The sequence below is a fragment of the Lates calcarifer genome, linkage group LG12, assembly GCF_001640805.2.
Source record: "Lates calcarifer isolate ASB-BC8 linkage group LG12, TLL_Latcal_v3, whole genome shotgun sequence".
Lineage (NCBI taxonomy): Eukaryota > Metazoa > Chordata > Actinopteri > Centropomidae > Lates > Lates calcarifer.
Genome location: NC_066844.1, coordinates 21352640 through 21372944, shown reverse-complemented (window position 1 = coordinate 21372944; position 20305 = coordinate 21352640). Strand labels below are relative to the sequence as shown.

Below are 20305 nucleotides of genomic sequence, written 5' to 3'. Positions count from 1 at the left end.
CAGCAACATCCCTACTTCTGTGTGTGTGTGCGTGTGTGTGTGTGTGTGTGTGTGTGTGTGTGTGTGTGTGTGTGTGGTGTGTGTGCACACACATGGAAACCTGGCCCATTCCCCAGGTAGTTTATTGAGTACCTCAACCTAATCATTCCCGGTAGAAACAATGGCTAAAACTATGAGAATGAGACCAAAGCTGTCACAAAGCAGAATTCTCCTTCAATATTGTGACTGAATTCGTCTGATTTGTCCGACCCCAGGTCTGCCCTCTGTGTAGTCGTGTGCCTGGCAGGTACACACCTGTGTCGTGTGTGCCAGGAAATCCTCATCTAATCTCTATTGTCCTTTGTGGTGTAACCGGGAAGAGACGACATTGGTATCAGACAGTTTCAACCTTTCATCGCTGTGCATCTCAGCAGCCTAATTTCTAATCAGGGATTAAAGCTCGGAGCTCTGGGAGATGATACAGCTACAGAGGAGTCGCTGCTGTTCACAAAATAGGATCACCTGTCAGATCGGCCAATATTACGCAGAGAGGAAACAACCCGGAGTTATTACACACACGGAGGAAGGCTTATTTCATCATCTGTTTCTACTTAATAAACAGGCCTGCCACATTCGTATAGATACTGGACGTCTCTGTATGAAAATGTTGAGGTTTCTCCCTTGTCACAGAGAGAGTCCTCATGATGAAGATGGAGTTTGAGAGAGGCCAGAGCAGCCATTAGCAGACATACTGAATGAATCATCACTGTTCATTACCGTTACTAGAAAAGTGAGTGCAGGCTCTCCAGATGGATTTTTAGTACGTGTCTGAAAATCTGACAGCTTTGCCCACGGAGGAGTTTGGCAGAGTTACTGCATGGCTTCAGGGCCAGCAGAGAGCTTCGTCAGCCTGTGTTGGGTCTGGTGGGGCGGAGGAAGATGCAGATGGGCTGTCGGCAGGAGGGGCAGGGGGGTAGGAAGGGGGGTGTTGAAGGGACACTGCTCGCTTCCCAGCTTGTGAATCGGGATTCCTCCCTCTTCCCCTGTCCTCTGTCACTCACCTGTTGTCACCTCATCTCCGTCTCTTCCTCATTCTTCTGCGCTCTTGTCATTCCCGGTTTTATCTCCACGTGTCTCCCACCTCTCTCGTCCTCAGCTTTCATGCCGCTCTGTTTTCTCTCTCTCTCTCTGTGTCTCTGAATCATCCCATCATCTCATGCCCACGCTTCCGTAAGTTTCCAAATTTAGCCCTGTTTTGTTTTTCCCTCCGTGTTGTCGTTGAGGCTGGAACAGAGCCACATCTTTGACGCCCTCGGCCATCTCTGGAGATTACTGCAAGGCTGCTTGCATCCATCTGTGTTTCCATCTTCTCCTTTACTTGTTTTTTGTTTTTTTGTACCAGTCTTTCTCCTCTCTGTTTCTCTCTCCTTCCTCTGTCATCACTCTTGTGTTTAAACAGGTGGTGACTGACCAGATTCAGACACATCAGAGGAAGTAGATCAGCCCAGAAGTGTTAAGTCTGTCATCAAAGTATGGAGAGAACACTTGAATGAGTGTTTCCACATTGCACGTAGATGTGATCTCACCATTAAAATGGGGTTGATGCGCGTTTTTTCAAGAAGGAAGACATTTGAATACTTGTTATGTAATGTTGAATGGGGAAGGACTGCCGCCAAAATGTTGCTCATTGAAGTAGTGAAAAAAAATCCTTTAGATCAAGGCTGTTGACAGTGTGAATACGTCCAGTCTGTAAAAAAAATACATTACATTTTGGTTTTGTTTGTTTTTTTTGCAGGTGACATTACACAGAAGGGCTATGAGAAGAAAAGGGCCAAACTCTTGGCTCCCTACATCATCCACATCCACACACCAGGTAAACCCCCCCACACGCATCTCATCTCTCTGCTGTTTTCTTCTCTGGTTATACACAAATATGTTTTTTCCTTTATGATTCTATTTGAATTGATTTTCAGTGTTGTATTGTTTTAACTCGGTTACACAAAATCAGCGGTCTGCTGTTATGAGTCGCCCATTACAGCATGTTGTCACACCCGAGTCTGTTTATAACAACAGAGTTTCACACTGTAAATGTATTTCACAAACCAAAAAAAAAACAAATGATGATGACCTAACTTCACTGTAGAATAACTTGGGGAGTGTAAATGTTCATTACGTTATAATGCTCACTGCTGTGGTACAGTCTCTCCCCTAATCTCCCATCATCCCACTGGTAGTTGAACACAAAACTTATTTTCGGATGCTCCTTTTCTACTTGTAGAAATCGTTGGTTGACCAGTAGCAGGTGGAGTCCACCAAACACAGAGGCTGCTGGCAAGATGTTAAGTGTCCCATGTGTTTGTTTATCTATTAATGCTTCTTTGTTGTGTTTCTTTGACAGTAGAGCCGCCCCCTCAGAATGACGTGCAGCCCCCAGCTCCTAGTTCCTCCTCCTCTAGCCACGCCCCTCCCCCCTCCAGCTCATCCCGGTACCGAGAACGGCGTTCCCGCAGAACGCATCGTGGTGGAGGAACCAGGGATGACCGCTATAGATCAGGTCAGCAAGAACTCATACATCAAAAAAAAAAAAAAAAAAAAAAACCCAAAACAAAACAAAAAACGGCTTCAGCAACTAGATTTCACTCAGTCACTGAGGAAATCTAGTTTCCTCTGATAAGTTTGCAGCATTCAAATTAGCCTACATCAGCTTCACTTGTTGAGCCGGTCTGTTTTTAAGCTCAGACACACTGGCCTGTTTCAAAGGGACCAATTAAAGAAGAAGAGCATGTGTGTGTGTGTGTGTGTGTGTGTGTGTGTGTGTGTGTGTGTGTGTGTGAAGGGCTGAGAAAGACAGACGGCAGAGCAGCCCTGCAGCTGGGGAGCCCCTCAGTGAGGACCCCCACTCTGTGAAAGCAGAGTGATGTCACTGCCCGACTATGTGTGAGGAGGCTGTGTGGAGAACAGAGGAATACTGATGTGGTGGGGAAAACCTGACGCTGCCGAGGCTAAAGAAAAACAGAGTGGCAGAGTAGAGGTGAAAGAGCATGGAGCAATGTGAAGAGGATATCTGTGTGTCTGTTAGCTGAGGTGCAGACTGTAAAAGCATCCTCCCTCCAGATCAGCCCACACCCCTCTGTTTCGCTCTTTAACTCTCTCTTCCTGCTCGCCTTTTCAACAATTCTTTCCTCTCATGTGAAACACCCTCGCACTCCAGCATGCTAAGTACCACAACTGACTGGAGTCAAATCTGTTAAGCTGGAGCTCGGTGGAGGGTTGTTTTGTTTTCATTAAAAATCTGACGCGCAACAGGACATTTTTCATCTGATTGGAGGATTCAACACAGAGGCAAAACTCTAATTGGCACAATATATCAAGAAATAAATGAGGAATGAGGGGCCATGCTGAAATGTACAAAGTGAGTATAATGCAGCATTGTCTTTCACAGCCCAGTGTTAAAATGTTTTAGGACTGATGGGTTGAAAGAAACGGCCTGGAGGAGAGCAAGGACAAGAGAGATGATGAGCTGTTACAATGAGTGTTTCATCCATTTCACTCTGTTCAGTTCAAGTACAGTAAAGTGCACTACAGCACCATTTCAGCCAGGCTGTTTTCAAAGGGAACTGTGAAGTTTCAAGTTTCTTAAATCCCTCCCTTATTTATTCATTCACTATTTGCTATATATTACAGTGTGTGTGTAGTAAATGGTAAATCGACTGCATTTAAATACTTCTGCCTCCCGAGCCACAGCCACCCGCTGTGTAGTGTTACCTGTAATTTTCACTCCTGTCAACAGCAAGTGATTTCAATGAGGTGTGTTTTCTTACATTTGAATAAGCCTACTCTCAGTAAAGGGGATAGACAAATACTGGAAACACCTAACAGTAAAACTCAGTACAATTTAACAGCACTACAAACTCATTCATTCATACATTATCTATACCACTTATCTGCTGGAGCCTATCCCAGCCGACATTGGGCGAAGAGGTGGGGTACACCCTGTACAGATCGCCAGTCCATCACAGGGCCAACATATACAGACGAACAACCATTCACACTCACATTCACACCTACAAGCAATTTAGAGTCACCATTTAACCTAGCCTGCTTGTCTTTGAACTGTGGGAGGAAGCTGGAGTACCCAGAGAGAACCCACGCAGGCACAGACAAGCAAACAGAAAAGCAGGCAAACCGGGGCTTGAACCCAGAACCTTCTTGCTGTGTGTAGTGCTAACCACTGCACCACTGTGGCGCTGCACTACAAACTACACCCTCCAAAATGATCATAAAGTTAAATCACCACCTCAAAAACTTAACATTACATTACATTAGCTACTAAATGCTACTGTCAGTGTGACAATGATAATATCTTATGTTTAGCAGGTATAATGTACATCATGTCAGTCAGCTTAGTATAGCATGTTAGCATGCTAACATTAGCTCATTAGTAGTGATAACAAATCACAGCTGAGGCTGATGGGAATGTCAATTGTTTTACAGGCATTTGGTCATAAACCAAATTCATAATGACGAATGGGTTGTGTGTGTTAATTTGACATCATTGCTACACTATGTGAAAGATAAAGGAATCACCAAAGTGATTACAATTGATCTTGAGGCCAACATGAATCCCTCTACACATTTTCATGAAGACCCATCTAACATTTGTCACCAAAAACATCACCCTCATGGTGGCGCTAACTGGAAAGTAAGGGAGTCACTGAAGTCATAAACAGATGAAATGAAAATGTTTATTATTTTATGGGCTGCGGAGAAAGTGCAGAACAACCTTAATTTAATTGCCTCTCATCTTTCCCAGCTTCCTCCAGTTATTACTCCTCTTAAACAACCTGTCAGCACTGTGTCCGCTAAAACACAATGTTTGCTGTTTTTTATGATGCTCCTGTTTCTATAGTTTCACATGTATGTTCTGTCAATGATTCCACTGATTCAGATTCTCAGTAGTAAACCAGAGGCATGTAATAATACTGTATTATAGCCTTTAGCTGCTTGTAAATTTCACTGTTAATTGGAGACGATATAAAATACATCCCACCACCACGGAGACAGACCTCGTCCTCCCAGACATGTGTAAGGAGTCAGCCTCTCCTGACGCTCCTGTGTGAGGGTGGACGACGGCACATTATGAGGGTGGATGATTTAGCCCGGAGCAATCTGTTCAGCAGAGTGCCAGTTATGTAATAATGGTCCCCACTGCTGCTGTGTAATGAGCTGTGCTTGATGATTTATTTAAATGTGTTGATGTGTTGAATGGAAATAATGTCCCTTGAGTTAATAGATGTGATTTGTCAGTGAGTGGGTTTTTGTTGCGCATGTTTTGTTGCACAGTCTGACTATGTGGCTGTTCACGTGGTCATTTTTTAAAATGTGTCCGTGGGTGTCATCAAGTGAAAGTATCTCTGCATTTATTACTGTGTGCATGTGTGTAGGCAAGTGTGTGGGCTAATACGCAGCTTTGCTCTCTGCTCCCGTCGTGGTTTCCTTTTTTCAGTGGGAAAACACAGTCATCAACTCAGAATTTTCTTCTGACTTCACTTATAATTTTCTTTTTATGTTTTAATATGCTGTATCTTCTTGAACAAAAGCTTATTGAAACTAAAAGGCTGCTGTTAAAAATGACTGGAAAAACACTGTAGTTGATACCAGACTTTTTGTCTTGTAATCATTCATAATGCAATGTTTACCTTCGTCACAGGTTGAATGTGGCTATGAGCTGTGAACAGAACAAACCAGACTGATTTTTCTTTCTTCTCAGGTTGTTTAATGCAAGTATTTTTTCAAGCAAAAATAATTTTGTTCAGCAGATGTTTATGTTTATTCTGTTCAGTCCAGATTTATTGTAATTGTGATTGTAATTTATTTATTTGAACAGAGGCCGTGCACAATAAAACATTATCCTTATAAAAAAGAAGGAGAGATGCCTTGTGCCAGGTAGTAATGCTATTCACTGTAGCAGGTAGATGGAACAATAAACTAATGACAGAAAAAAAATGCGAATGGAGCTATTTGATGTTTTCTGGATAAATGGAAATAAATAATTGTAAAAACATTTTTTTTACAAATAGTTCTGCAGAAACCCAGAACTTTAGTAGAAAGGCTGGATTTTTCACTTTCCTTTCAACTGGAGGAACCAGGGTCTAAACTTAGTTCTTAGACCATAGTTTCTGCCCTTGATACATTTTAGAGGCTCTCTGTGGGTCCTCTAGGCTGGCATTGAACTAGAGGATTCACAGCTCAGTGGAATAATTCAAAATAAATAATAGTAATATTGAAGCAGCTTCAGGAAAAGAATGCAATTTTAAAGTCTTTACATAAACCAGCATACGAAGAAAGAAGAAAAAGTCTGCTTTGAATCCACACCACAGAAACCACTTAGGGCGATAGCAGAAATCTCTCGTTATTGTAAAAAGAAGACCATGACTGTGTGTTGTGGGCAAAATATTTCTTGCTGAGTGAATTTTCAATTCTTTTTTTTCATTGTTTCCTTGTTTTTAATCAGTTCCAAAGCCACCAGGACTTAGTTATCCTTAACTCAGAGTGTTATTGTTCTCTGTCTATGCAGATATCCATACAGAGGCAGTACAAGCTGCCCTGGCTAAACATAAGGAGGAGAAGATGGCGCTGCCCATGCCTACCAAGCGGCGTTCCACTTATGTCCAGTCTCCTATTGAAACCCGCACACCACCAGGTAGGAGAGGAGGAAGGACAATCCTCCTGTCCCGTCAAGACACTATTTTAGACAGAACTGACCTTTAGCCAGAGAGATACACAGCTGGAGATTCATACTTTGTTCCATCTTATCTAGACTCTTCATCGGGCTCCGAAGACGAGACATCGGTGCGCAGGCAGTCGTCAGTGGTCGCTCCCCAGCCCCCGGTCAATCCCAACCTGCAGAGCCCGGACTCCTGGATCAACCGCTCCGTCCAGGGCTCCTCCACCTCTTCCTCGGCCTCCTCCACCCTCTCCCACGGGGAGGCCAAACCGCAGCCACAGAGCCAAGCTCAGCCTCAGCCTCAGCCCCAGTACAAACCACAGTACCAACCTCTGTATCAGCCACACTACCAACCTCAGTACCAGCCTCAGCAGCAGCCGCAAGAGCAGCCCCGCACCGCGGCTGTGACCGACATGCTGGCAAACAGTCGCATCGGTGAGACGCTGCTGTTAATTGTATTAGTTCATCAAGTCAGAATTTTCCCTCATTGTTGCTATAACTCTAAAGGAAGAAAAAAACAAAAAACACAATGTAATGCCTACAATTGTAGCATAACACAGTATAAATACGCTAAAAGACAATATGACAAACAGTGAATAAATCCTATATACTAAATTTTGACTGAATCTTGACAGTGCAAATTTTATATGTATGCTGGTTTCTAGTGTGTTTGAAAGCCTTTAGGCATTAGAAAGTGAGCTGAATGAGCTGGGATGACTTTGCTCAGAGTGTCCTCCATTGTTTCCCCTGCAGCCCCCTCACAAAACAGCGCCCCTCCTCCAGATGTTACAGCTGTGGCCCATCCAGCCAGAGGCCCACGCGTGGACCTGCCCTCCAACGCCGTGGTCCGGGGCATGAGCCGCGGGCAGAGCCGCTCCAGCATGATGGAGACCGCGGACGGTAACAGCCACACCACACAACGTTTTATTTGTCTGTGGCTGGAGCCTGTGACTGACTCCTCTCTCTTCAAAATAAGTGTTGACTTCCAAACCACATGATGTATCATTAATCAGACTTTACTGCTTTCTTTTCTTCTTGATCTTTTTCCACCCTGTCACATGTTTATTTGACTGGCTGATAGGAAGAGGTAATATCCAGAGTAAGAAAAATCTTTACTGTATCATGTCCGTAGCCTTCTGTGTTTGCTGTTCTACCCGTACTCCCCCTCCTGTTTGTACTGAATGATTCTAGAAATAAATGCAACAAACACAACATCCACACACAAAATGAATCCTCACGTGTGATCCCAAACAAAAAAAAGAAAAGCAACCTTTACCCCACTTCTCACTGTGTTTTCCTCGTGTTGTTGCCACCTCCGTATGCTGCTTTTTATCCATTAAAGTTATTACAATCAATTCATGACAAATAATTTAATCATAACAAATAATTACAGTCTCCTGTGTCATGGGATGAAGAGCAGCAGACTGTGAGATGGGAAGAAGTTTCAGCGTTCAAGATGTTTTTGTCACTGTGTGTATGAACCACGGTGTGTGTGACTGTGTTTTTGTGTGTTTGCCCCCCCCCGGTTGTAGGAGTTCCTGTGAGCAGCAGAGTGTCCACTAAGATCCAGCAGCTTCTCAACACCCTGAAGAGGCCCAAGAGGCCCCCGCTCAGCGAGTTCTTCACCGACGACTCGGAGGAGATTGTAGAAGGTACACTGATTCATGAAAGACTTCGGCCACTGTGTTCACAGTATTCCCCTTAAATTCTTACCTTAGTAGCTTCAGTGTCATTTTTTTTCCTGAAATTATACTACATTATAACCTGAGTTTGAATGTTCCAGTTGCATCGATAAATACATTTTGAATGACTTGTGCAGACTTTAAACATTCTACTTTATTTTGAAAACAGACATTGGGCACTACTCATAAGTCACCCCATATAAAGTACTTAGAAATTGTAACCAACAGCTTCATCAAATGTTAATAAATGTTTATTACTTGTCTAAAGATCAGTTGTAAACTATCAAGGGTTTGTGAAAAATCCTAAAGTTGTCAGTGTTAACCCTTCCTATCTGGTAACAATGCAGTTCTAAAGGTTTGTAAGTTGTTAATAATTGGTACATGCTAATGAGTGTTGGTAAAGTTGGAAAAAAAAGTCCAGACAATTGAAGGGATTTTCACAAACTGGCAAAGCTTGTTCTTATTAGTGGTTCATAACTGATCTGTACAGTATTGTAAATGACCGTTAATAAAGCAGTTACTTACAATGTATGAAAGGTGCCTTATTAGAGAGTGGCTCCAGTGTTTTGGTTTGGTCATATATTTATCACCTTGTGATCTAACAGTTTGAAATATTTTTCTGTTTTTGAGCGGTGTTATTCTGCACATGAAACAGTGCATATGTGAAACTGAGAGAGAGAGTAGGTAAGAAAGAGGAAAGAGAAAGCCAGTTCAGAGGTTGAATCAGTGAAGCTGACGTGTACTGTAGGCCAACAATGATGTATGGGCCGTGTTTTATCCTGGTGTCATCCATAATGGACCTCATTAATCTGTAACGTACCCAAGAGTGTTCTGTTGTCTCTCTCATAGTGCCCCAGCCAGACCCCAACACACCCAAGCCGGAGGGTCGTCAGATCATCCCAGTGAAAGGAGAGCCTCTGGGAGTGGTCAGTAACTGGCCCCCAGCCCTGCAGGCAGCACTGGCCCGCTGGGGGGCCACGCAGGGGAAGAGCCCTGCCCTCACTGCTCTTGACATCACGGGCAGACCGCTCTATACGTTGACTTACGGTGAGACGCACGGCTGTGCTATTCAATATGCAGAAGGCATGGGAGGCTTGTTTACAGTGTCAAATCAAAGTGCAGCTTGTATCATACAACTGCATGGAGTCATAACATTTTGTACTGAAAAGAGCAGCAATATTTCTGTGGTGGAAGTTATCTCCCTTGATCTCAATATGAAAAAGCTGTTTGTACTTTGTGCCGTGACATTTTTTTTGGCAGTGTTTAGATTCGATCTTACCTCCCCCGTCCACCTTCTGTCTGTTAGGGAAGCTGTGGAGTCGCAGTGTGAAGCTGGCGTACACCCTCCTGAACAAGCTGGGCACTAAGAACGAGCAAATCCTCAAACCTGGAGACAGGGTGAGACAGACACACACAGACACACACAGACACACACAACGTACCACAAATGTAGTGTCATCCTGGCTGAGTCATTTAGTACAGAAGAATGCATTTTGCAGTATTTATGGGCAACAAGATGTGGTAGTCCTTGATTTAAATTGGTGTATTTGGCTATAGACTTGTAGTGTTGTTACTCTTATTGATAAGAATTTTAAAGAGACTAAGAATGTTGTATCTCCAGACACATTTTTCTATTTATAATCTAACATAATGCTAAATGTCAAGTTGAATGTCTTGGTAGGTGGCACTGGTGTACCCCAACAGTGACCCTGGGATGTTCTGGGTGGCCTTCTACGGCTGCCTCCTGGCTGAAGTTATCCCTGTACCTATTGAGGTACCACTGTCTCGCAAGGTAAGAACGCCACCAGGGGAATCAAGAACATATTCTAAGTACAGAAATAGCCTAATTTCTTTAATCTTGTAACCTGTGAATGTATAATTGTGTTTTTTTCTGTGTGTTGTGTTTTTAGGATGCAGGTATCAGCCAGGTGGGGTTTCTGCTGGGCAGCTGCGGCGTTGGTCTGGCTCTGACCAGTGAGATCTGTTTGAAGGGTCTACCCAAGACACCCACAGGGGAAATACTGCAATTCAAAGGTCAGTTTCCTAAAAGAAGATTTTTTGCACACAAAAATTAGATATGTGACAACTGAGAATATAATGGCTCACAGTTTAAGTTACAGGTCAAATTTCAGACCATTTCAAAGTTGTTTAATTTACTTTTACTGATGCCTTTCTCTGATAGGCTGGCCTCGACTGAAGTGGGTGGTGACAGACTCAAAATACCTGACCAAGCCATCCAAAGATTGGCAGCCGCACATCCCCACCGCCAACACTGACCCTGCATATATAGAGGTAACAGAGCTGCCTTTTTAATGTTATGACCAACTGTACTTTGCCCTAAGTTAAATGCAGGCTAGGTAGTATGTTTGTTTTATCCTCTAGTGAACAGAATTTCTTTAAATTCTTGCATTTATTTGCAAATGACTAAACCAGTAAAACTAAACTAAATCAAACTCGCTACACAACTGGATCACAACAGAAGCAAAATTTTATATAGGAGCATTAAAACCTAACCATTCTTACACCTGGTGTAATATTAGAAGTGTGTAGCATCTTGCACATCTTGTATTTACATGTGTTTCTCATGTGTTTCCTTTCTGTGTAGTACAAGGCGAGTAAAGAAGGCACAGTGGTGGGTGTGGCTGTGTCCAAAGTCGCTATGTTGACCCACTGCCAAGCACTGACCCAGGCCTGCAATTACTGTGAGGGTGAGTATAGACCTGCAGCTTCGTCATCTGAAGGCTTCTTTATCACCACAGCTGTAACAAGTCTGAAGTCATTTCTGTCTTTCTTCACTTTAAGGGGAAACTTTAGTGAATGTCCTGGACTTTAAAAAGGATATGGGCCTGTGGCATGGTGTTCTCACGGTGAGCGTGTGTGTGGATTTTGCTTGTAGTTGCATTTGATTGAATGGCTAGGCATCACTTTTCAAATTCACTTTTGTTCCTTTTAGTTGTGAATTTTGGGTGATCTCTTTGTGTTTTTATTTGGTGTGCTCTGAAAACAGATTTTTGTAGAAGTCCCCTTGTTGTTTTTGTTTATCCCACTCACACATCTGATTTCCTTTCAGTTATTTCTGTTGTTGAAGTGATACAACATTATATGGCATGTAGCATTTATAATGGTACAATAAACTAAGATATAATTGCCTGGTAAAGCAATAGCCTGATAAAGTTTTTTAAATTTCAGTAATTTGAGAGCATAATTTAGTAGAATGTCCTAATGTGGGGTTTTGTCACAATGGGAAAAATAACTATCATACTGTATTAGGAGGCTTAATTAGGTTTTGTTTGTTTCCAGGCTGTGATGAACAGGATACACACTATTAGTGTTCCCTACGCAGTAATGAAGGCTTGTCCTCTCTCCTGGGTGCAGAGGGTCCACATCCACAAAGGTACATTACACTGATTTCTCAGTTTGAGTGGTGGCAGGTAAAGAACCTCACGTATAACATGTTGTGTCTCTTTAACTCTGGTGCAGCTCGTATAGCTTTGGCGAAATGCCGCGATCTACACTGGGCCATGATGGCTCATCGGGACCAGAGAGACACCAGCCTAGCTTCATTACGTATGCTCATTGTTGCTGATGGTGCTAACCCCTGTGAGTACTTCACATGACCTTACAGTTCTGTGAAACAAGGCCTTTTCAAACTGCACAGCTCTGGTGTATCACGTTGAATCTCCTATCTCTTGCTCTGCAGGGTCGGTGTCTTCCTGCGATGCCTTCCTGAACGTGTTCCAGTCCCACGGGCTGAAGCCTGAGGTTATCTGTCCCTGTGCCACCTCCCCTGAGGCCATGACAGTAGCTATACGCAGGTATGTCACTGACCCATTTTTTTTTTTCATGTAAAAGCGTTATATAGGAAGAAATGGGATAGATGGAAGTGTTCACGTCTGATCGAGCTCTTTCTCTCTCCTGTGTAGACCAGGAGTACCGGGTGCACCCCTCCCTGCCCGTGCCATTCTTTCCATGGGCGGTCTGAGCCATGGTGTCATCAGGGTCAACACAGAGGACAAGAACTCAGCCCTCACTGTGCAAGATGTGGGGCATGTCATGCCCGGAGGTGAGGATACAAGGGAACATATATGAGTCAAAAGAAAAACATGAAAAACAAATGATGGGTCCTTGTGCATTTTATGTTGCATGATGATGTTTTTTATTGCTGTGTTTGTTTATTAGTGTCATGTGTACAACTATGCCCAGCCTACATGGGCTTAAAAGTTCAGATTTTCAGGCATCCATGTCAACAACAAAATGAATAGATGTACTGATTAAACACAACTGTATCATTACAGTCAGAGTGGAGGAATGAGACTAATTACATAGTCGATCTTGCCTTCGTTCCCACATCAAAATTCAATAACCAGTCTGACTGTTGATTGTCTGTACCACAGAATATTTCACAGTATTGTCACATCTCTCCATTAACTATTCATACTCCTCTGCCATTATCTACATCTATCTACAACAAGAAAATGAGACGCTCTTGCCTCTTGTCCTGAAAATCATGCAGCTCACACATCTATTTTCTTTCAGAATATTTTTTAACCTGACAACCCAAACAGCCAGAGAAAGTTTGTTGGCCTCTAGATAACTGTTACATTAATGGAAATGTAATAATGGGTGGATGCATTTGAACTGTGCTGAAAAGTACATAGCCGTTGGTAAATACTGTACCTAAGCTTAAGCTGAGAAGTCTTCTGTATGTTTTCTAAATGTTCTCTGTGTGTGCCCCCAGCTCTGATGTGCATTGTGAAGCCTGATGGGCCGCCTCAGCTGTGTAAGACAGATGAGATAGGAGAGATAATAATCAACTCTCGTGCTGGAGGCAACATGTACTACGGCCTGCCTGGAGTCACTAAAAACACCTTTGAGGTATGAAAGCAGAAATGTAACACAGCCCTGCCTACAGTAATACGATCTCATAAAATAAAAGGGTTGATTAATTTCTTTTTCTGTTATAATGCCATCCTTTCTGTCTGTGTGTCATCCTGTCCAGGTGATACCGGTTAATGCTAACGGAGTTCCCATTGGAGAGATTCCATTTGTGCGGTCAGGACTCCTGGGATTTGTTGGCCCAGTAAGTGGGTTTGTTTCATTAGAGTACAACATCTTTGGTAACTGGAGCCCTCCTGGAAACCATCCTTCTCTCTCTGTCTTTGAATGGATCTGTATACTTACAATATAATGACCCCCGCTCTGTGTGTGTGTGTGTGTGTGTGTGTGTGTGTGTGTGTTACACCCCTGTCCTCTCTCCGTACAGGGCAGTCTGATCTTTGTGGTGGGGAAGATCGAAGGTCTGCTGATGGTGAGCGGGCGGAGACACAACGCTGACGACCTGGTGGCCACTGCTCTTGCTGTGGAGCCAGTCAAGACTGTGTACCGTGGGAGGTGAGGAGAAACTCCTCTTTGCACAAAGTATTTGTAAAAAGGCGACAAGCTCCTCTGTGGGTTTAGTGTGAATCCTGATTTATCACTACTGACACCTGGTGGTACAAAGCAAGTACAGCAGGCTAGATCAAGGCACACCTGGATGTGTTGTTGATGTACATTTCTTTGTATCTAGTGAGGAATGGGGAATTTCAGGCTGCATTTAATGTGCTTTCATATAAATATCTGACTTCCCCTCTCTCCTGAATAACTCTCAATATATTTATGTGTGTTTCTTTCTTTGTGTGTGTTAGAATTGCTGTGTTTTCAGTCACAGTCTTCTATGATGAGAGGGTGGTGATTGTGGCAGAGCAGAGGCCGGATGCCAGCGAGGAGGACAGCTTCCAGTGGATGAGTCGAGTGCTTCAGGTAAATTATTATGAATCATCTTGTAAGAATATATAAATACCCAACTAATTTAAGTGATACTTAAGCATGGTAGTTCTTAAGTTATCGTCTTAATGTTTGCTTTCACCTGTAGGCTATCGACAGCATCCACCAGGTGGGCCTCTACTGTCTGGCTCTGGTCCCGGCCAACACCTTACCCAAAACACCCCTGGGTGGCATCCACATCTCGGACACCAAGCAGTTCTTCTTAGACGGCAGCCTGCACCCCTGCAACATCCTCATGTGCCCCCATACATGTGTCACCAACCTGCCCAAGCCCCGCCAGAAGCAGCCAGGTACATGTGTGATAAAACGTGTGTATTAAAGCACAATTCTGATGGGATACGTCCACGTGAGGAGATTCCATAATTGAAGTTTATTATGTTGAGCCCCCTGACTGGGATAAGCGTTCCTCTCGAACTGACGCCTGAATCACTCACTGTATCCCAAAAGATGAGAGAAACTGCTGACTCTGCCCTGCGTGTGAGAGTCAGCCAGGGTACAAAGTGTTTTGAAAAATAAGAGCATGGTCAGTTGTGTTATATAACGCACACATAGCCTGTTTCTAAATTTGGGAAAGTAATATTCCTGCCACGTTGGCCGTTGCTGTGGCAAATGTTTGGCAAATGTCACCCAATCTGCATACTGGAACGCAGCCACAGTGAACCCAGTGTGACGCAGACTCTTCACCTGAATGCTTAATTCAGTTTTGTTATTTTGTACTCTGGATTTGTTTTAGCATTACTCTCCTAAAAGGTCAAAATTACACCCATGGTTGATTCTGACGGGGTAACAATTCTATCTTTTTCTGTCTTTCTCTCTCTTCCCTTCCATTTCTCTGTCTCTCTTTTCCTCTTCTAGTTGGTGTAGGTCCAGCATCTGTCATGGTGGGCAACCTGGTAGCAGGGAAGAGGATTGCCCAGGCTGCAGGCAGGGACCTCGGCATGATCGAAGACCAGGATCTGGTCCGGAAGGTAGTATGAACCTTAGCCCTAACTCTGAGTGTTTTTAACCACATTTTCAAAAGAGCCACATGCATGTCCTTCAGAAGCAGCTTGGAAAGTTCTGTATATGATCAGTACCAATGCTCAAAGTCATGATGATACATAGTGAGGTTAAAAGACTTCCCACTGCCGGTGTAACATTGGCCCAAAGCTCAGTTGAGCTCAGTTCTATAGATGTTAAAAAAAAAAAATCTGGACTCTTCTCTCTTTCTGCCCTCGTCTCTCTCTCTGGATGTAGCTCTGTATGTGGCCCACTGTGATGGTAAGAACTGCAGCCCCTTCTGGCATCTTCCCCGCACCCTTATTTTTTCTTCTCATGCTCTAATCTTCAGTGTATTGTGGTTTTATTTTGTGTGCTTGTGTTAAAATGTGACACAAGCAAAAAAATTGCATGTTTTTGTTATTGTTTTTTTTTATTTTTTACATTTGTGTTGTAAGATATGCACCTTCTGTAGCTGCCCCTGTTTTACTGCAGATGTACCTTTCACATCCTTAAGTTAATGTTCATTATTTTAAAAGCTGGATTGGCTCAGAGTATGTGGTATAAATTTTTTGCACGTTGGCGAGAGATAATTTATGCCAGACAGCTGTCTACCGAGGTATACAGTCTCTGAACACCACTTTATTTTGTTTTTATTGAGGTGTATTTAATTAGGTTCTTCCATCAGCCCCTCCCTGTATAAGCCCTTTATAGTTGTGTTTGAAATAATGTATACAGTTTATTTATACACTCAGATGTACAGTATACATCCCAGTATAATCGCTTTGTTTATTATTATTACAGCATCAGTATTTGACAGAGGCTCTACAGTGGAGGGCACAGACAGACCCAGACCATGTCCTCTATGTCCTTCTTAATGCAAAGGTACCATACTCATCTCTCCACACACTGATAGTATATCATCAGTGCAGATATTTAAGTTACTCTTACTTTAATACACAAGAATAATGTTAAGATTTTGCTACAAGAATTTCACCTTGTGTTTCTCACTCTCATTATTTCTTCCTGTCCTTCAGGGTGTAACAGTGAGCACAGCGTCCTGTGTCCAGCTTCATAAGCGAGCTGAGAAGATAGCCGCAGCACTCACTGAGAAAGGCAGCATCAACACCGGAGAGAACGTAGTGCTACTCTATCCTCCTGGTAGGTTCTGCCTCCGGCCTCCTGTCAAAGTATAACTCCCATAGAGATTAATTACTGTGAATCATGGATGGTTTTCTCTCTCTCTCTAACTTTTTTCCCACCACCTTTCTCCTCTCAGGCATTGATTTGATAGCCGCCTTCTACGGCTGTCTGTACGCTGGGTGTGTTCCCGTAAACGTCAGACCTCCGCACCCTCAGAACCTGGCAGCCACGCTGCCCACTGTCCGCATGATTATTGATGTAAGTGTATATGTGCTCTTTTGCACATGCACGGTTTGTGTGTGTATGTGTGTGGTTGTTTTATCACAGGTTTCTGACTTCACATGTTTTCCATGCAATCATGCATACACTGTAGCTATGTCATGTTATAATTTGCATTTTAGATTTTATAACCATAAAATGGCACAAAATCTTGGTCACAAATCTATAAAAAGATTATTATGAATTAATTCCAGGTGATTTATTTTTTATTGGAGTTCTTAACTCTCAAATATCAATCTGTTTCTGCCTGAAAAAGAATCAGTCAGGCTATATGAAGATAAATCTTGTTGTGTGCAAGGGTTAATTTTTTATGTGGTTAGGGTTGTTTTTGTCTCTCATTTATAGCAGCTTCTCCTAATCAAATGAATCACGCTTGTTTTGTTACCAGGTCAGTAAAGCTGCATGTATCCTTACCACTCAAAACCTCATGAGGATTCTGCGCTCCAAGGAGGCTGCTGCCTCAGTAAACATTAAGACCTGGCCAACAATCATCGACACAGGTAAGATACCAAAATATACAGCAGCACAGCAGACAGTTTGACCTATCATCATAGTGTTTTATTCTCAGTAAGACATGACAGTGTGACAGTGAGGCAGCATGCACAACACCAGGACCCTGAAAATGAAGCAGCTAAATGGAATTCAACCATCATTAATTTTATTATTTACACTTATATGCTTTTCCTAATGTGACATGCTAACATGTAGTCAGTGAAAATTCTCATCCACTGGCGAAATTTGTGAATACTGCATAAAGATATTGGAGACCTCTTATCATGATTTATAGTGTTGCAAATGAATTTAAAGAGTAAAATAAGTAGTAAGTAATAGTAAGTTCACATAATTTCTGCAAAGTTTCGTGAATAATTCTAAGCGTGTGTCTTTTTCACTTATCCTATTTATGAATTTAGGTATTTGTACTAAAAAACGACTTTACTCTGAATTAATAATAAATGCATCAGTAGAAGTCAAAGGGAGTGTAAAGTTAGTCGTGTATAAAGTGCACAGTTCTGTCAGGAATGCTCATGTCAGTTATTGCAGACTGTTTGCTGTGACAGAGTTTGCAGCATTAAGCCAAACAGGAAGTGAGACATTTCTCTGCAATGCTTTCTCCAGTTATTATCAAAATTGCTCAGTGGGTAGATCTGTAGTGAGCTTGATGTACTTTTGGTTTGTTGCTGCTTGCAGCTATGCTGTGTCTCTATTTTTAAACTTCCTTTAGTGTTTGTTTTGTGTGTTGAATTTCCATAGTATCAGATACACCTAGTAATGATTACCATATTGTTATGTCATTACTGCTCAAAAGAATTTTCTGTTTACTTTGTTCTCTGTGAAACAATCACTGTTCCTGTTTGCAGATGACCTTCCTCGCCGTCGGCCTCCACAGATCTACAAGCCGCCCACAGCAGAGATGATAGCTTATCTGGACTTCAGTGTGTCCACTACAGGCATGCTCACAGGAGTCAAGGTCAGACACAAGACATTCACACAAAAATATTGTTGTGTTCCCTCTTGATCAAAGTCTAGTATCCACCTGCTAGTATACAGCTGATGAGCTCTTAACATTTTACAATATGAATCTTCTGCAGGAAAGAGATACAAATAAAAACATAGTTGTACCACATTGCTGTTTGCAAAGACCATTGCTAATAACAACAAGCAGTCCAGTCCAGTCATTTATGATTGTGAGTGACATGAAAGTTGTAGACTTGCAAACATATGAGCAGAATCAGGACAATTAGTCATTGTAACACTACTATTCTGTTTTGGTGTTTAAAACATACAGTGGGAAATCCATCATAGAAGAGGAAGCAATACCTTACAGGCACTAACCTGAATAGATTATATATATTGCAGTGCAGCCAGACAGAGACTTTTTGGCATCTCAAAATGATTCAATGTCACGTAAAGTGTAAAAGAAGTCACTAAGACAAAATCAGCAGACTAGCAGGAAATATTACAAAGAAAAATCACAAAATTGCTCCTGGAAAGAATCAAACAGTTTCATTGTCAGGTTGAAGATTTCCTTTGATGTTCTAATGTGTCTTCTTGTTTGTAACAGATCTCTCATGCAGCGGTCAGTGCACTTTGTCGCTCAATAAAGCTGCAGTGTGAGCTGTACTCCTCTCGCCAAATAGCCATCTGCCTGGATCCTTACTGTGGTCTGGGCTTCGTCCTGTGGTGCCTCGCAAGGTACAGTTAACCATCGCTCACAGGGCACACTGTACACTTTTTGCACCAAAATTTTTTTCTCTGATGTGTTACTCCTCTATTCACTCACTCTTTCTCCTACACTTCTTGTGCCACAGTGTTTACTCAGGTCACCAGTCCATCCTGATTCCTCCATTTGAGTTGGAGAGCTGCTTGTCTCTGTGGCTGAGCACGCTCAGTCAGTACCGCATCAGAGACACCTTCTGCTCCTACTCTGTCATGGAGCTCTGCACTAAAGGACTCGGCACTCAGACTGAGTTACTCAAGGTGAGGACTGCTCAGATAGAGAGGGATTACTCATGACAGACACAGAGAAACATAGACTCAAGCTCAAGGTTTTGATGATCGCTGTGTTTGTGTTTCAGGCTCGTGGTGTGAATCTGTCATGCGTGCGGAGCTGTGTGGTGATAGCAGAGGAACGTCCTCGCCTGGCCCTCACGCACTCCTTCTCCAAGCTGTTTAAGGACGTGGGGCTGTCGTCCAGAGCTGTCAGCACCGCTTTTGGCTCCAGGGTGAACCTGGCCGTCTGCCTGCAGGTACACCGACCAGAATTACCTGGCATTACACAGACGTATGCTGTAAACTATACCTCGATCCTGACTTATATGTATCTATTCTTTGTGCGTTGCAGGGAACTACTGGTCCTGATCCCTGTACGGTGTATGTGGACATGAAATCCCTCCGCCATGACAGGTGAGAACAAGCGGATTATTTCAGTCAGGGAATACCGTAAACCTCTGACAAGTGTCCTCAGTTGACACTTGAATTCAGGTCTGCACTGTGTTTATGGACTTCAGGTCTGATTAAACGATGCTTAAGAGTTGGAGATTAATGTGCCTGTTGTATCTGACTGTACCAGCCCAGTCACACTTTTGAAGTTATTTTCATGTTGTTCATGTTCATGTGATTTTGCATAGATAAGCAGCATTAATAGGCTTGAAACAGTCTCATAATCTGCAGACAACCTGTCTGTATCCCAATAATTCAAAAGGCCTTATATTATGAAGCAGTAAATTAAATAAATAAATGTGGATTGAAAACAAAACTCCTTAGACTTCATGTCCCCAGTGAAATCCTCCCACATAAACGTGATAAACCCAGCACACTTAAACAAAATAAATGGGCATAGAAAGTCAGAGTCAGCATATTTAAGCGTTTTAGTTCTGAATAACTGCATATGTTTCAGAGTGAGGCTTGTGGAGAGAGGAGCACCTCAAAGTCTTCCCCTAATGGAGTCTGGCAAGGTGAGATGTTCCACATGCACTCCAGCGGTGTAGATTCAGTTGTATGTTTAGTTAAAAGGCATGTTGACAGTATCTTCCATTTATTTTTATTTTCAGATACTGCCAGGTGTGCGGGTGATAATCGTAAATCCAGAGACCAGAGGCCCGCTCGGTGATTCTCATCTAGGAGAGGTCAGAGGGAGTTGTGAACAGATACTCATCTTTTGTAATAACATCCTGGGCACAAACCTGAAAATGTT

The 20305-nt window shown here is 42.8% G+C and overlaps 1 protein-coding gene across 6 annotated transcripts in view; it reads left to right on the top strand.

Annotated features, from left to right (window-relative positions):
- The window catches only part of dip2bb (disco-interacting protein 2 homolog Bb), a 37600-nt gene that overhangs the window by 12935 nt on the left and 4360 nt on the right, over positions 1 to 20305 (top strand). Inside the window, exons 2-37 of one of the 6 annotated variants that reach the window (XM_018673452.2) lie at positions 1775 to 1852; positions 2381 to 2533; positions 6557 to 6682; positions 6800 to 7141; positions 7460 to 7606; positions 7788 to 7805; positions 8239 to 8358; positions 9238 to 9435; positions 9695 to 9786; positions 10070 to 10180; positions 10299 to 10422; positions 10571 to 10680; positions 10994 to 11096; positions 11191 to 11255; positions 11689 to 11782; positions 11869 to 11988; positions 12089 to 12203; positions 12312 to 12451; positions 13127 to 13263; positions 13388 to 13468; positions 13652 to 13779; positions 14073 to 14187; positions 14300 to 14501; positions 15067 to 15179; positions 15448 to 15471; positions 15994 to 16074; positions 16227 to 16350; positions 16469 to 16590; positions 17000 to 17111; positions 17970 to 18079; positions 18674 to 18804; positions 18921 to 19089; positions 19188 to 19358; positions 19454 to 19515; positions 20009 to 20066; positions 20163 to 20237. In XM_018673452.2, coding sequence (XP_018528968.1) covers positions 1775 to 1852; positions 2381 to 2533; positions 6557 to 6682; positions 6800 to 7141; positions 7460 to 7606; positions 7788 to 7805; positions 8239 to 8358; positions 9238 to 9435; positions 9695 to 9786; positions 10070 to 10180; positions 10299 to 10422; positions 10571 to 10680; positions 10994 to 11096; positions 11191 to 11255; positions 11689 to 11782; positions 11869 to 11988; positions 12089 to 12203; positions 12312 to 12451; positions 13127 to 13263; positions 13388 to 13468; positions 13652 to 13779; positions 14073 to 14187; positions 14300 to 14501; positions 15067 to 15179; positions 15448 to 15471; positions 15994 to 16074; positions 16227 to 16350; positions 16469 to 16590; positions 17000 to 17111; positions 17970 to 18079; positions 18674 to 18804; positions 18921 to 19089; positions 19188 to 19358; positions 19454 to 19515; positions 20009 to 20066; positions 20163 to 20237 — 4271 coding nt within the window. Of the gene's footprint in view, positions 1 to 1774; positions 1853 to 2377; positions 2534 to 6556; positions 6683 to 6799; positions 7142 to 7459; positions 7607 to 7787; positions 7806 to 8238; positions 8359 to 9237; positions 9436 to 9694; positions 9787 to 10069; positions 10181 to 10298; positions 10423 to 10570; positions 10681 to 10993; positions 11097 to 11190; positions 11256 to 11688; positions 11783 to 11868; positions 11989 to 12088; positions 12204 to 12311; positions 12452 to 13126; positions 13264 to 13387; positions 13469 to 13651; positions 13780 to 14072; positions 14188 to 14299; positions 14502 to 15066; positions 15180 to 15447; positions 15472 to 15993; positions 16075 to 16226; positions 16351 to 16468; positions 16591 to 16999; positions 17112 to 17969; positions 18080 to 18673; positions 18805 to 18920; positions 19090 to 19187; positions 19359 to 19453; positions 19516 to 20008; positions 20067 to 20162; positions 20238 to 20305 lie in introns of all 6 variants that reach the window. The other 5 variants (XM_018673451.2, XM_018673456.2, XM_018673453.2 and 2 more) reach the window with 5 other exon arrangements.